The 15,261-nt window shown below is 38.9% G+C and overlaps 1 protein-coding gene across 1 annotated transcript in view; it reads right to left on the minus strand.

Moving 5' to 3' along the window:
• Positions 1–1,298: 1,298 nt before the first annotated feature.
• The window catches only part of RB1 (retinoblastoma 1), a 64,652-nt gene continuing 50,689 nt past the window's right edge, over positions 1,299–15,261 (minus strand). The window contains exons 12-21 of the mRNA XM_009698507.1: positions 8,385–8,503; positions 7,813–7,958; positions 6,974–7,119; positions 6,308–6,412; positions 5,092–5,205; positions 4,834–5,000; positions 3,899–3,929; positions 3,407–3,549; positions 2,881–2,930; positions 1,299–1,688 (exon numbers count right to left, since the gene is read on the minus strand). Coding sequence (XP_009696809.1) covers positions 1,615–1,688; positions 2,881–2,930; positions 3,407–3,549; positions 3,899–3,929; positions 4,834–5,000; positions 5,092–5,205; positions 6,308–6,412; positions 6,974–7,119; positions 7,813–7,958; positions 8,385–8,503 — 1,095 coding nt within the window. The 3' untranslated portion in view covers positions 1,299–1,614. The remainder of the gene's footprint in view (positions 1,689–2,880; positions 2,931–3,406; positions 3,550–3,898; positions 3,930–4,833; positions 5,001–5,091; positions 5,206–6,307; positions 6,413–6,973; positions 7,120–7,812; positions 7,959–8,384; positions 8,504–15,261) is intronic.

Genomic DNA, 15,261 nt, shown 5'->3' on the forward strand with positions numbered 1-15,261 from the left:
ATATTGAGACTAAAAAAATAACTCAATCTTATTTTAAAATTCATTGACGAATCAGTGTGTTGCTTGTAGAATTTTGAGTAGCTCTAGGATTAGCTTCCGTTCAACACAAGGACTGATCTTTAAAACAGGCTAATTTAAGTATTCTAGGATCAGCTAAACAATTTCCAAATAAGCTACCCGGAGAAGATGTTGTTTTAAAATGTTTGTGTAATGAAGAGCATGCTTTCCTACTCTAACTGTTTTAATTTAGGTAGCTGGAAAAGCTAGATTTCATAAAAATGGGTCATTTTAAAGCAAGACTTCATTTATTTACTTATATTTTAATCCACTGGAAGTAAAACATGTGCTTTCCTTAGCTGGCTATTTTGCAAATACTTTGTCATTGCAAGAAAAATTCCAGTATCTGAATTGGTAACTTACAAATATGTAAAATGAAAAAAGTTTTGGGTTGTTTTGGGCGTGTTTTTTTTTTTTTTTGCTAGTTGCAACAGTTTGCAAGTTGCCTATTAAACTCTGCCTTTTCAGTAAAATAAGGCAGAGTGACTTTCCCACCCTGGGCTGACCAAGTTGGGCTTTTGTGCACACGCTGGAGCAAGGCCGACAGGAGATGCCCTGTGCTTTTAGAGACCAGGCTACTCTGACCTGGAACCCAACTGGAGATGCTTGGCTTTCAGCTACAGGAAAGAGGTTGGGTGCCTGTTTCTCAAGCTATTTGGCTTGGCTACAGTTTGACAAAAACTTGAAGAAATCAAGAAAATTCTACATCATTAGAATTTTGCAATCTTATCTGTGCCAGGTGGCCTTTAGGTTTGGAGTTCTTTTTTTCTTTTAATAATTGAGATTTTCCAAGATAAGAAAGTGCACATCAAGAACTTTGCATACGGGAAGAAGCTTCAGCTTCTGGGAAGATTCTCTGTGGGATTCTGGGCAGAATCTCTGTGGGACTCACATTGCATGAAATTCAAGCTGATGGACAGCCTGAAATTACACTGGGGTGAGAGCTGGGGAAAGAAGACTACAAAACACTAAGTATTGGTTTCAGTAGTACGGCTCCGTAATGAGTTCACTGAGAATTCAGGTTGTACTTCTGACAGGAGGCCCTGACTCTGCAAGGTCTATGACCGCTGCGCGGTTTAAGTTAGTGGGAATTTGATGCGCTCATTATACACAGAGACAGAAATCTTTGCAGTATCTGGCCCCTCATTTTCAAAATTTGCAAGTAAGGAAAATCTAAAAATGAAATCTAAGAAACAAAATTAGTGCATTTCAAATCATTCGAGCTAACATTTTGTCTTCGGACAGATAAATTCAATCCAAGTAGACTGAATTGGCTTAAATCAGTAATGTTGCCATAGGAAACTAAGACACTTTCCAAATATGTTTTTAAAATCCTCAAAAAAATATATAAATTAAATTCAGTGGCTTACATTGTATATATGCTACATCATAAGGCAAAGTATCATCAAAAACATTTAAAAATTTAAAAGGTCCAAATGCTTTCAACTAGCAGTTTGGAATAAAAAGTAACTAAAAAAGCAACTCAGTTAATGAAGCCCATAAAACAAAAACAATCTAAGAGGGCCTGCAGTGCAGCCCCTGGTCCTGAGAAGAATCTCACTTTTCTTCAGTGGCTGAGGTATCATTTCCATCATTCAGTTTCTGCTTTTGCATTCTTGTTCGAGTAGATGCTGGGGAAAAAAAAAGAAAAAAGAAATTAAGTACTTTCTTCAGAATTACTTTGGATGTCATTATTTATTGTAAAAATTTGTAATGCCACAAGGAATAGAAGTACCCTATTCTAAATATAACAAATCCCTCATTTTAAAATAAACAAGTAATTCTGAGTTGCTTCAGCAGTGGTTGCTCAATCTCGCACATCTTCATCCCCCCTCTTCGCTCATGTTCTCATTGCATCTGCACCCTCGCTTTGTTTCCCTCCTCAAGGCGGGCAGAGGGACGGCATCACCCCGGGATCTCCTCTGGTCGCCAGGCAGATGCTGTGGCCTGAGCCGTCCCCACGTCCCCGAGCCAGCCTGCCCAGGAAATGCCGTTTCCCCGCAGTGACACACACGAACACAACCGGACACGAGAGAGAACATCCCTTCTTAACCTCCCCACAAGTAAACACAGAAACATTTCCCCTACCCTAAAATAAACGCGAGGTGCCTGGATCTGTACTCGTACCTATCTCGATGAGCAAACACTTGCTAGGTAAGAATTTTTAACAGGCAAATCCCCTCTCAGCTACAGAGCTCAGATTCCACCAGAGAGTGAGAATGCCTGGTCAGACCAAGTGTGTTCCTTCTCGGGAGTGGAAAATACAACTCAGGTGTGGGGATGGGGCCATTTTGCTTTTCATGAGCTAGATCTGAGTTTCATGTGATCCCATAAAATCTGAAAGAAATGCTGATCCACAGCAGAAGAAAAAGCAGTCGCAGGCATTGTAGTATAAAAGACAGCAAAGCAACATACCGTCATCGCCTAACAGGGTGTTCTGGTCAACTAAATGCTGCTGCAACTACTACTGGTTTCTACCTGTGAGCTCTCGGCTAAGGGTTTATCATTACAACAAATGGGAAAGCCTTGGCAAGCATTTAATTTCATTTCAAGAATTCCAGTGTTTAGGAAGAATGTGTCATACTCATTTTCTTATTCACATATAATATAGCATCTTCTATGCTGCTGTGCTGTTTAACAGAAGGCTTTTGAGGATTTCCATTTTATAATCTGCATTTTCAAGATTAAATGGAGCAAATACAAAAGACTAAGCAAGTTACCGAAATTGCATCAGTGCTGAGTAATGTTTTCATGTGACTGAGCATAAACATTTTTATCCAAAGCACTCACTGCTATGCCGTTAATGAAAAAAATAATACTCACTCATTTCTGCAAGCTTTTGTTGGAACTTGGACTCCTGGGGTAGGTGTTTGCTGCAGACAGAAAGCATATGATGAAATGGAAGTTAAAAAAACCCCCAACAAATCAAAAAACTTTTTATCCTCATAAACTGACTTTAGATCTAGCTAGGTTAGTTCATTTCAGTACTATCACCTTCTCTTACAAAGATGCAAACCCTTTTTTTGTCCACACTAAACTCAAGAGTTCCTTGATTTCTCATATGTCTAAAAAATTCAGCGTTTGTTGTTTAACAGACTGACTAAAGACAACAGGATGGTTTAGCACTCAGCAGTAACACTGGGATGCTGGATGTATAGGCACCAAATAAATCCTTGCTTCTGACATCAAAGCATCTAATCAAGAAGTATTAGGCTACCATCTCTCATTTAATAGATTTACTAAAGTTCACAAATTAACAGAAGTTAGGATGTCAGGAAGAAGTTAGGGTGGAAGGCCCTGAGAACCAAATATACGTAAGATTACCGAAAAGGCAAGAACGATCTCTCACCTTCCATCTGCTTCGTCTTGCCCTTCTATATCGAAGCGCAGCCTCTTCAGTGGCTTAGGAGCAGCGCTTACTTCTGCGCTGCGTTTTAGCTGGCAGTCACTGTTGCAAACCATCTGGTTTATTTTTTGAAACTTTTCAGAAGTCTGAAATGAGAAGAAAATAGGAAAAGAATCGCCAGTAAATCCTGAAACGACTCAAACTTTCCAGATGATCCACTAAAAAAACCCTAGGAGTTATAAAACTCTGCAGTTTAAGAACTCTACCTTCTGTCAAAGCACTTAAATTAAAATGTTTCGCATTTTATAAGTGAAGTCTGGATATTTGAAATGAGTTAACAGAACACCCCTGTAATCTTTGTGCTTACAGATTCCATAAAACACTACGTTAAATGAGAGACACTCACTGGCCAGTTCGACGGGTGTCGGCAGGCTACCCCATTCCTCCCAAAGTTACATGCATTCAAGACCAGACATTAAAAATGTTAAAACTCACCCCAAATGATTCACCAATTGACACCAAAATCCTGCCAAATGAAGAAGTGTTTAAGATTAAACTACACTTAACAACGATAGAAGCATCCACTAATTTGCACAGCTTAGCGTAAGACATTAACAAAGTCTCTTCCTCCCTCTCTGCATTACCAGCGCAAACCCATACTACGCTTTACTGTCTTGAGACCGTCCACGTTTCTATTTGGGCCAGCGAATGCTGGATCGCCAAATCAACCGTACCATACACGGAGAAAAGAAACTGTGGCTTTAAGGAATCAGAGACCCCCACAGTCTAAAAAAAACACTTCAGTGCTGGGTACCCAGATAATCATCCTTTCACCATTACCTTTAGGTGTTTGCTAATCAAAACCACGCAGGACTTCAACCTAAAATATACAATAATATTTTAACTTTTGTACACAGTGGGCCAGGTGCAATGGGACTCACTTGAAAAACCCACTGGAGACTTGGACATTTGTTGTCACCCTTGTCTGCTAGAACTAGCGACCAACAGTTTGAAATGTTCTGCTCAGTCAACTAAATACTCTGAACCATTTTGTTCCAGAAAAGTATTTTCTCTTTAAACAAGTGTACAAAGCTCATCTATGTTTTTCAGGAGTGTGATCCAGAGTCAAAGCCAACAGCATTTAAGCCACTAGGTCAGAAAACCCCTCTTGGATGTGACTGTTCTAAAAGAAAGAAAAAAAAAAAACAAAACCAAAACACTAAGCTCCTTGGAGCACACTGACTCAACTGAAACAGAAAAGCGCTCAATGATGAATAAAGATTCCAAATACGGGACACACACTTTTAACCAGAAAAGATACCGTAACCACCGACTATTGACAGACTACACTGTGAGGTTTTCTAATTTGCTTCCACTAAATCCCCCAAATACCTTTAATTTAATCAAAGAAATGCTTGTCAACAACCTACCTAGACCTTGGAGTCATCTTTGTGGGCGACTGAAACCCATCGGAGAATTTGTATGGGCTCTTCAAGGGTGAGATGTAGATGTTATTGCCAGCAGGGACACGCCGAGGAGAGTTGGAAAACTGGTAAGGGCTGCGAGGAATGTGTGGGATAGGTGACAGAGTGGGAGGCTATAAAAATAACAAATTAATCGTAAGTTTTTTTTGTCTATATATTCCTGTTCTATTAAACAATTAATGCTGAACACAACTAACAGCTTACCCTGTTGGAGGCATACTGCAAAATGTTTGTTTTCAGCTTCTGCATAAACACTAAGTTGTAGAAGACTATAATGGAGTCATACTTTTCTTCCCTGATAAGAACACGTTTGAAAGTCTACACAGGGTGAGAAAATCATACACAGTTTAAAAAAAAATAAAAAAAAAGAAGACAATTTCACATTTGACAAACTCATAAAGCCATTCAAAAAAATCTGTGTTAGATATGAGCTATGGGTATTGTATACAAGCCATTGTAACTACTATTTAGAACTGTTCTAAATTGTGTTTTTTTTCCCAAACATGTATGAACATCAGCAGTGGCACCTACTTAATTAACTGGCACAGCCCCCTAGTGCAAAACCAGTTCATCAGTACTACAACAACATTTTCCAAATTTAAGCTCCATTTACTTTCACACACACAACTATCAAAAAAAAGGCTTCGCTACTGTGCATGCCTTGCAAGGTTAAAAAAACAAAACAAAACAAAACAACCCAAAAACCCATTACTGACCTGATGTGGATACAATAGTTCTTTAGGTTTGGAGACAAAAGTCTGGAGTTTAGCCAAGACACACAAATACGCTACGAGAAATTCTGCTAATAAAGGGCTGCCTACAGGTCAATTAACTGTTTGATTGTTTGTTTGATTTTCTATTGATTTAATTTATCATTTTGTGCAAAAACTTAAGTACAGTAAGGCCCTTACAAAGAATGGAATTTCTTAATCTTAGAATTAAGCCTGCAACTTTAGTACATACATACCTGTTTGAGATATAACCATACATCTCTATTTGATATCTAACCATATTTCTATGAAAGCTTCTAATGAAAGTTATCTGCTCGTCTCTCCTTAAGGCTCAATGGAAGTTAAGTAACTTTAAAAGAATTTGGGTTGCTTTTGAAAATCCTATTAGCAGCACATCTGAATCTTTCATAAAGTCTCCAAACAGAATCACCACCCATTATTTAGTATCTTTAAGTAAGAAAGTGGAATGAAATTTGCTTTCTGAGGAGAGCTACCAAACTATTTGTGCAAGATGTTTAAAGAGACATTTAGTATTAGAGCCAGTTTTCTCCTCCACAGAATGGAGATGCAGTGAAGCAGAAGTTTTCTTTCATATGTTCAAGTGCAGTTTGTTGGTTTTGTTTTAGACAGAGAGAAACAATTAGTTTATAACATTTTTATGGAGGGGTAACATTAAAGAATTTCCATACCTCTTGATTTGTGTTGGGAAGCTCCTTGTATGCCGAAACGATTATTTTAAATCTCAGATCTACATTCTTTACTTTGCATATGCCATACATGGAACACATCATGATCTATTAAAGAAACAAGACAAGACAACTGGAAATGCAGAAAATGAATTCAGCTTCTTCATTGCAGGTTAAGAAGTCAAATGATGAGCTCTCTATTACTGACTGTGCTCTGGAAACTAGCATGCAACTCAACTTTCGTAAGAACTTCCAGAATATAAGTCAACTACTGTTCCCTCCATTTCTGTATGACAAGCAACTAATTGGAGCTGGTAATACCTTCTCAAACTCATTTACCATGCTGTAATTTTAGGGCAGAATAACAAAACATTTATCAGCCATACATGTTGTCTTCCCAAAGAAAAGCAGTATTTTCTTACGCAAATTATTAGAAAATTTGGTGTGACTTCATTATTTTCAAAACAGCTGTAAATGGTATTTGAAGATCCCATTGTAAGTAACTGCCAGTACTTAAAAACCTGAGATGATAGACTTCACTCTAAATTAATTTCTCCTTTGAATCATCAATAGAGAAATAAAAACTCGGATTACCATTTCTAACGGCTAAAGAAGCAACATTTGGTTCAGAAGAGTCTTTGTAAACTTTTAAAATTTTGTTAACGTTACCTGGTCCAAGTGCCTGTCTCTCATAAGTTCATACTCGTTTTGCAGTGTGTGCTGGAAGAGGGTCCAGATCAAGGGTTCCAGGTCAGGGTGTTCAGAGAGAAGCCGAAAGAACAGGGTATGTAGTCGAAGATAGGCCAGAAGATACACTTTAGAAACAGAGAAGAAAAATAAACTGAAATTGTAATAATAAGGGTATACAAAATAAAAGGAACACGATGGAGTATGGACAGCCATCTCCCACTACAAAAACTACGAGCCATCAAAGGGAGGTAGTAGAAGTCAGGTTCAAAATAAATGGAAAAGATTCTTCATACAGCAGGCAGTCGACACACAGAAGTCCACACCAAGCAATGCTGCTCGTGTATGTCTATGTGGATTCAAGAAGAGTCTGAACAAGCATTTGGAACATGAATCTGCTGAGAGTTACTAAGCAGACACATCACAAAAGGCTCAGGAAAACCTCCAAGCTGGAGAAGGTCAAAGCTCGGGAAAGCATTCAGGGAAGCACCATATATGCTTGCCCAGTTCTTAAGCTTCCCATGATATCTATTTATGGTCACTGCTGGAAAAAGGATGCTATGATAGAAGAAACCTCCATCTGAGCCCATACAGCCATTCTCACAATCCGTAGATAAGCTTTCAGTTTGACCTTGCAGGGTGTAGAGTGCACGCATTAACCTGCTGGCACCATTCTACTCTTTCTGCCAGAGGCAGCTGAGGGTTTCCATGGTGGTTACTACAGATTCTATTATAATCTTTTAAGAAATGTTGAGCTCCAAAACCCAAAAAGGATAACAAGAGATAACTTTGCAATTTCAGCACATACAGAAGCAACAAACCTTTTTTATAGAACAGAGAGAGGGAGGTAGATTTTTGTGGTTTCTGTGTTTGGGGGGTCACAGCTGGCTGAGCATCTGGAGTGGAAGTGGCACTCGGAGGTGGTCCAGATGCTTTCTTCTTAGGAGATCTCACAGGAGAAAGATAGCTGGAGATTCAACACATATTAAGCACTTAACATCATAGGATAAAGGAACAATTTCATATGAATAATACTTGCAGGAACTCTTCCCTCTTCCTCCATTAGAAGAGACTAATTGCTACTGTAACCTGTTATTCCCATATCAGGAATTAAAAATTTAAGTTGTTGATTAAATACCTGATAAAGGGACTTATTTATTCCTAGGCAAGTAAGATAACAGTTTGCAACTACAAGATTGATAGGGCTTGGAAAAAATTTCAGAATTTGATTTAGCTAAATTTACATGTATAATAAGCAGCAGCAAATACAACAGTTCAACATAACGTAAGCACCAAGCCTAACAAGTAGGAAAACAGAATACAAGTGGATTTAAATATTAAGGGTGCTATTAACTTCATGTTTCGCTAGACCTCAAGCACACGCATCACTTACAGGTCTGCTGCAGTGTGGTTATGTTGGAAAGGCACATTGAGATTGGAAGGGGGCTCAGGCTGATCAGTTTGGCCTTCTCGTTCTTTTGACTGCTTGATAAGATCGAACAGAGGTGACCCCTAGAAAAATAACATTAACAGTAAATTTTACTAAGAATAGACAAGCACACTGGATGGATTTTGTTCCTTCTTCTCTGAAAACAACCCCAAAAATATGATCTTAAACAGAAGATTAATGCTTTGAAATATTTCAAAAACTCATGTTTTGCCAGATAAATTTTAACTATTTAACTGGCAAATTTTAACTACTGTATACACCAAACACTTTTTCTGTTTCAATAGCAGTCCATTTAGATATAGGCTAATTGCAGGGTTGAGACATAGTTGTATTCTAGAGTCTCTTATTACTTCCTATTAAATAGTCATTCCTGAAAAGAACAAACAATACAAGAAAATACATAAAAGGTCACATTTGAAAAAAAAAAAAAAAAAGTTGGTGACTGAAAGTTACTGCTGTACGTAGTGTCAATCCATTTCTGCTATCTACCCAATATTTTACATAAGATAATATACAACACATGGTCATAACTCACCTAACTGCACCGGGGACTATTTCGATCTCTGCAGTATCATGTTCCAGAGCTACCTCTGACAAGAATCACAGAATGGTTTGGTTGGAAGGGACCTTACAGACCATCTAGTTCCAACCCCCCTGCCATGGGCAGGGACACCTTCCACCAGACCAGGTTGCTCAAAGCCCCATCCAACCTGGCCTTCAACACTTCCAGGGATGGGGCATCCACAGCTTCTAGGGGCAACCTGTGCCAGTGCCTCACTGCCCTCACCGTGAAGAATTTCTTCCTTATATCTAATCTAAATCTGCCCTCTTCCAGTTTAAAGCCATTGCCCCTTGTCCTATAGTAAGAGTTATAGTCACTCTGAATGCATTAAGTCTCTGCCCTCATGCCCAAAAACAAAAATCTTTTTGATTTTAGGTCAATTATCAGTACTTTACGCAAGGCAGCTGAATACGTCTGGACCTGCTAAGAGCTTGAGGTAGGAGGCGATGCAGAGAGGATGTAAGTGGAACGGAGAAGGTTCTGGCTGAAGCAACATTAGTACTACTGCTCTTGTTAGTAATAAACAGGAGTCTTGCAGAAACAAAATCTCAGGCTTTTGCTGCTTGTGTGTCATGTACAGAGTAGAATTATGCTGAGACAGCAAAACTCCATGGGAAAATATTTTGGCACTGTATTTATAATTAATTTTGAAAACACAGGCTTGCTGGCTTCGGTTTTTTTAATTTTCTTTAAACAGGAGACTCATCGCTGAGCACAATGTTGCCTTCCAACAGCGCAGCATCAGAACTCCAGAAGCAGCAGAAAACATTTGATTAGCAAATATCTGCCTTCTCGGGGGAAAGCAGTGTCCATAAGACTGGAAACGGAGTGGGCAAAACCAAACATTCAGCATTTTCCTCCAAATGATCTCCCAAAAGACAGCAGTAAAATCAATCAGCTCAACGCTTTGTACATAATGCATCATCCAATTGTCCAAGGTCTGTTTGATCCTACAAATACATGTTATTAATATTAAAATATGATGGCAAAGATGACAAATCTGTGGCTACAGCAACAAACAGGAGCACAGCATGCATGTAAAGCAAGTTGCATCACCTAAGGCAGTAAGAAAAAACCTAGTAAAACTAGCATTAAGACTTTCCTCATTTAGCCTTATTTCTAAAAAAAGAACACTTTTGTTCTGAAGTGCATCAACTAAAAATTCAGAGCAACAAGACAAGAGTGACTTGAGATTTACAATTTTTCACATTGTGTAATTTTTAAATTATGATTTTGACAATACTGGAGCTGTTCCATCCATAACAGAAAAACATCAGTTACTGACTCATAACCACATAGTTACTTCTCCATCATTTCTCAACCAGATCAGCTCTCGGGCTGGTTTGCATCATCTTTCCCTGTACTAAGGAATGCACACACTTCTCACTTGTTTCTTTCTGCGCTGCCCTTCCTGGAAATGCAGAGATACGACCTTCTCCATTTCTCATTCCTCGGCCACTTGGCCTCTTCCTTTTTATTATTCCCATCAGCATTTCACTATGCTCTGAAGAATCCAAGTTTCTCTCCCAGAGCAATCACTAATTCATTGCTAAAACATCTCTTGATTCCTTGACTAAGAGTCAATCCCACTTCATTCATTTCCCATTTCAGCTATTAATGACTGGGAAAGTATTGTTTTTAATGAAGCATCAGCAGGAGGAAAAGGGGTTGATAGTGGGGAATGAGAGGTCAAGAAACAGAAGCAGAAGTTACTATTTTTGAAGCTCGCACTTGAGACCAGCAGTTCCAGGTCTTCTCTCCACCCTGCTCCAATTTCCACTACACAAGTGTGATTTCGTTAGATAAGGTGAGGGGACACCGCAGCTTCCTACCTATAGAAGGGACCTGCCTACTTTTGCATCAATTCCACTCCTCCTCTTCTACTTGCCAGCCTTGACAATCAGTCGACCTCCACCTAAGTCAATTTGATGCATTAAACCAGCAGGAATTTAACCTAAAAAGCAAAACCAGATTTAAGCCAGCTCTGCAGAGAATCACAAGCAGAGCCAGAACACGCATTAAGAAAAGACAAGGCAGCAACATCACAAAGGTTGGGAGCAAAGCAGGAAAGAGCAGAAAACAGGGAGTACAAGATGTCCCACATTTACTGACAACAACCTGTTCAATCAGTTGATTGGCATGCAAAACTTTACACTACAGGAATTTATGAAATCTACTGCTGCTTTCCATCAGTTAGATGAACTACAGTTACCAAGAGGATATTCTTCATGTAGAAGCATCTACTTATAGAGACTGAGTAGCAACATGTAGCAAGTCCAATACATCTATTCTGGCTCCTAAAAATACTAATTAACGCTGTGGTTAAAAATGTGTCAAGATAAATGGGGTGTTGCCAGGCAGCTGACCCCCAGTAGCGCAGACCTGCCAGCATCAGCCACGGTGGGATGCGAGAAAGCACCGACCTAACGTGTGCCCTTGGGCAAAGCACGGACGGTCGCCTACCCCTACCGCAGAAACTTTGTTAGCGTTGCAGTCGTATGAGGCAGGAAAAGGGGATTTAATTTTCAGCCTTGGTGAAATTTAATGTGGGCATTCTGCCGACCATGATTTCCACCTTGCAGCTGAGAGGACTTTAGATGAAGCCCTCTGTGCTCTTTTCCCCAGGGACCCCTACCACTCTCGCTGGTAGCTTTCCAAATGCACGGCCACGTAGCTGGAGAAGTAGGTGCTATGCTGACGAGACTGGTACCTCACACAAAAAAAATGAGTATGCCATAATGTAGAAATACACAGAGATGAGTTTTCTCAAATGCATCTATCCCCCACCTCGCAAAACTATTGGGTTTAATTACAACCTTGCCTCCTTTCTTTATATTGAAACATGAAAAAGACTTCTATTTAGTGAATCTGAAGTGGATTCTGCAGCTTGCAGGGAGTTTTTGAGCTTATCAGGGCAAACTCTGTTCGGCTCCAGTGCCACTACTTGGCATTCAACAATCTACCTCTCACTCAAATGAGTGAAATATAATATCATTAACCAGATAATTACCAGCCCTCTAAGTAATAGTCACAAAAGAACTTTAACCCTGGGGTCCAGCTTTATCGAATGGGAATGTTTATCAGTTTCTAAAGCAACATTATTCACACTATCTTTTACAAATTTTATATTGCTTTTTAAAGCTTTTAAGCAGCACTTCAGGTGAACAGGTCACCTCCAATGCATTCCTTTCACATGAAAGGAGTTTTGCAGTTTTTACTTTCATTTAATGATCAGTAAGTGATTAATGTTACTAGATGCAGCCAGAGAATAAATTTTTACTAATTAAGTGAAATGCATTTTTCATTTGAGACTTCCCGGTGATGGCTAGAGAAGCCCCATTTTATTAGTGTGAAAAGGGAGAAAGCAATTAAGGCTCAAAATTTCTCAGAGTCAAACGGCCACTGGCATCAGAATGAAGAATAAGACTGAAATTTGACTCAGTGCCTTCTCACACTACCCAGGGCTAACTATAAGTCTGCAATGCTAAACTCTGTGAATTAAGTGGGATTTAATTAAGTCAGCCTCTGCAGGATGCTCCCCTGCAGCAGCTGCATCACAAGCATCTGCAGTGATTTTTCCCAATCTGAAAGCTCCTTTTATGGACAAAACAGGCAGAATTTCTTGTTGGCTAATCTTTATTTGCCTATGGTGAAACTACAGGACACACAGGTGCTTCCCAGCTTCCTGATCTTTCCATCAGCTCTGTCCCAACAACATGTTTAAGTGGACTTTGGTTTCCATGGAAAGATTAAACGAAAGACCTAAATCCTTAAATATGAAGAACAGCTGCCCTGGGGTTTGGATGTAGTCCCCTGAGTGCAGAGGAACTCCCCGAGCAGCTTTACTCTCAGCAGTGCGAATTAGCAGTTTGCAGTATTTTAAAAATCGCTTTTGTCTTTGTTTTCTATTGCTGTATGTTTTTATTCCCTATAATAATTTCCTAATTGATTTTCAGGTTTCAGTTATTTGTCCACCATAAATTTTAATGCAGCGTTTATCAACTAAAGTATGTGTGTATCTCGGTGCCAAGATCCCTTGGGGTTATTTTTTTGTTGTTGTTTTTTCATATTTTTTTTTAATAATCAACACCACCTCAAATTACTGAATCGGTCAGTACAAAACATAACGTTAAGAAATGTTCTTCTTCATAATATGCTAAAAGGTGGCTGTGATTTTGCAAGGCAAACCAAAGCCGATTTAAAATCGACAGCTTTGGAAAGGATCAGTGTGAGCTATTTCCACTGCTCTTTCCCATGACAGAATTGCACGCCCAGGTAGCTGACTTTTGCCTGCAATTGTATTTTCAGAAGCTTCACATGAAAATTAGTATTCAGATTTCTGAAATAATTTAGGCCTGCCAAAACAAAATATACTTCACAGTCTAAATTTAAATAGTATTTACCATGAAAAAACAGTAAGATTAAAGACCATGTTTTAATTTCAAACATATGAGTTGTGTTATATAAATTATGATCCTATTAGAGCTTGTCCGTACAAAATTTATAGAGAAAAACACTAATAACTGCAGTGTTAACAGTCAGATCTGCTTGTATCTCCTTAGAGCAAATACATGTTTAATACAAGTCCTATTCCTACCTCACTGATCTCCAGCATTTAAAATCAAGTAATACTGTCATGAAGCTTTGTGAGGATCTCCTTTTACCTAAATGCAAAGTATGCAGAGAGAAAATAAAAGCAGAAGAGAGAGACCGACTGTTAATTAGTTCTGGTCATTTGAGAGTGATATTTTGACGGGTTTTTCCTCCTCATACAAGAGGCTTAGAAAGTCATGAACTAGAGGAAATGACAAGCACATACTGATACACATACAAATCATGAAAACTCTAATTATTTGAAGTCCGTGACACAAAGCACGTAAGCAGCTGATCTGAGAGCGGGTGTCCTAGCCTCAAGCCTGTTAGGAGTTTTCAAGTTCAGTTCTGTCATGTTCCAGTTTCTCATAAAATAAAATAGCTATTGCAGCAAAAAAAGAATAACTGCTCTCTGCTCTGGCGTGTAGGACCCACTGTGGAAATGTGGAACCGATTTAGGTGGTCTCTAGCGTATATACGTACATATTAATATGAAATCAAGCATCTCTAATAGAAGAAATGGAGATTTCCTACCAAAAGTTATATAAGGCCTAGTGAAAAAGGAGTTCAAATCTTTTAAATCAGAGAAAGCAAGTCATGTCACCACAGCATGGATGTGCATCTTAAACTTGTGTTGCTCTAAACAATGCTGCAAACCCATTCTCTTGGCAGTTTTGCAATAATCTAGTCTTCCTCAAAAGCCTCTGGAGAGACCTGGCAAATCTTGGTAGAATGCAGCAATTATTTCAGAACACTCAATACCACAATTTTCAACGCTTCTACTCTCAAAATTGCTCAAATGGTTTTATATTAACCAATTATCTATGTTTTACAGGGTCTCTCAGCAAAGGTCCATGGGGCCACCTCACTGCAGGATACAAGGGCATCATCAAAATATGCTTCCTAGCAATGGAGAAGGATGCATGTGAAAACCACCACCAAACTTCTGAGAGCCCCACCACACATGTGTTTTCCCTAGAAATTATGGGAAGGTGTGGGGACAGATGCAAAAAAACTCAAGAAGCATATCACAGCAAGACAAACAGTTGACAGGCACAATGAGATATTTGGGGTGACAGCTGTTTTTAAAAACAGCAGCAAAGTCAAGATAAATTAGAAAGTGCAACAAATATAAAGACGAGCCAGGGATTCCAGCAACTTCAATTTTTTTTCTCCAGTTTTTAAATTTGAACCATAGAGATGATAGACCTTCCGTGTTAAGATAGTGACTAATACTATTGGTATGTTCAAAAATATTACACAGACTGATGATAATGCTTTGCAAATAGGGAAACTACTGACACAGTTATTGCTTTGTAGCTCTGCAAACCAACCACCAGTTGAATATTGTAGAGAAAAATAAACCATGGTCATTGGGACTGCTATTTGCCAAGCCTGTGAGACTAACTTTTTTTAAATCGTTTTGAGAGGAGTTTTGAAAGACAGTCTACAAGCAGAACAACATTTTTATTCAACTACCTTGTTTAAACTACTCGGGGTGACCCTGGGCAGACTGCTACTACACAGCTTGTAGTAGGCTCCTGCACTATTTCCTTCAGTAGTTTTTCTGCTCAAGACTCACACAACCTGCAGCACTTTATAAAAAGAAAAAGACTCGCTGAGTAACCAAGGAGTTAATATTCAGCATATTAAAGCCTTAATTAC

The sequence above is a fragment of the Cariama cristata genome, unplaced genomic scaffold (genome assembly GCF_000690535.1).
Source record: "Cariama cristata isolate BGI_N322 unplaced genomic scaffold, ASM69053v1 scaffold2114, whole genome shotgun sequence".
In the NCBI taxonomy this organism is placed as follows: domain Eukaryota; kingdom Metazoa; phylum Chordata; class Aves; order Cariamiformes; family Cariamidae; genus Cariama; species Cariama cristata.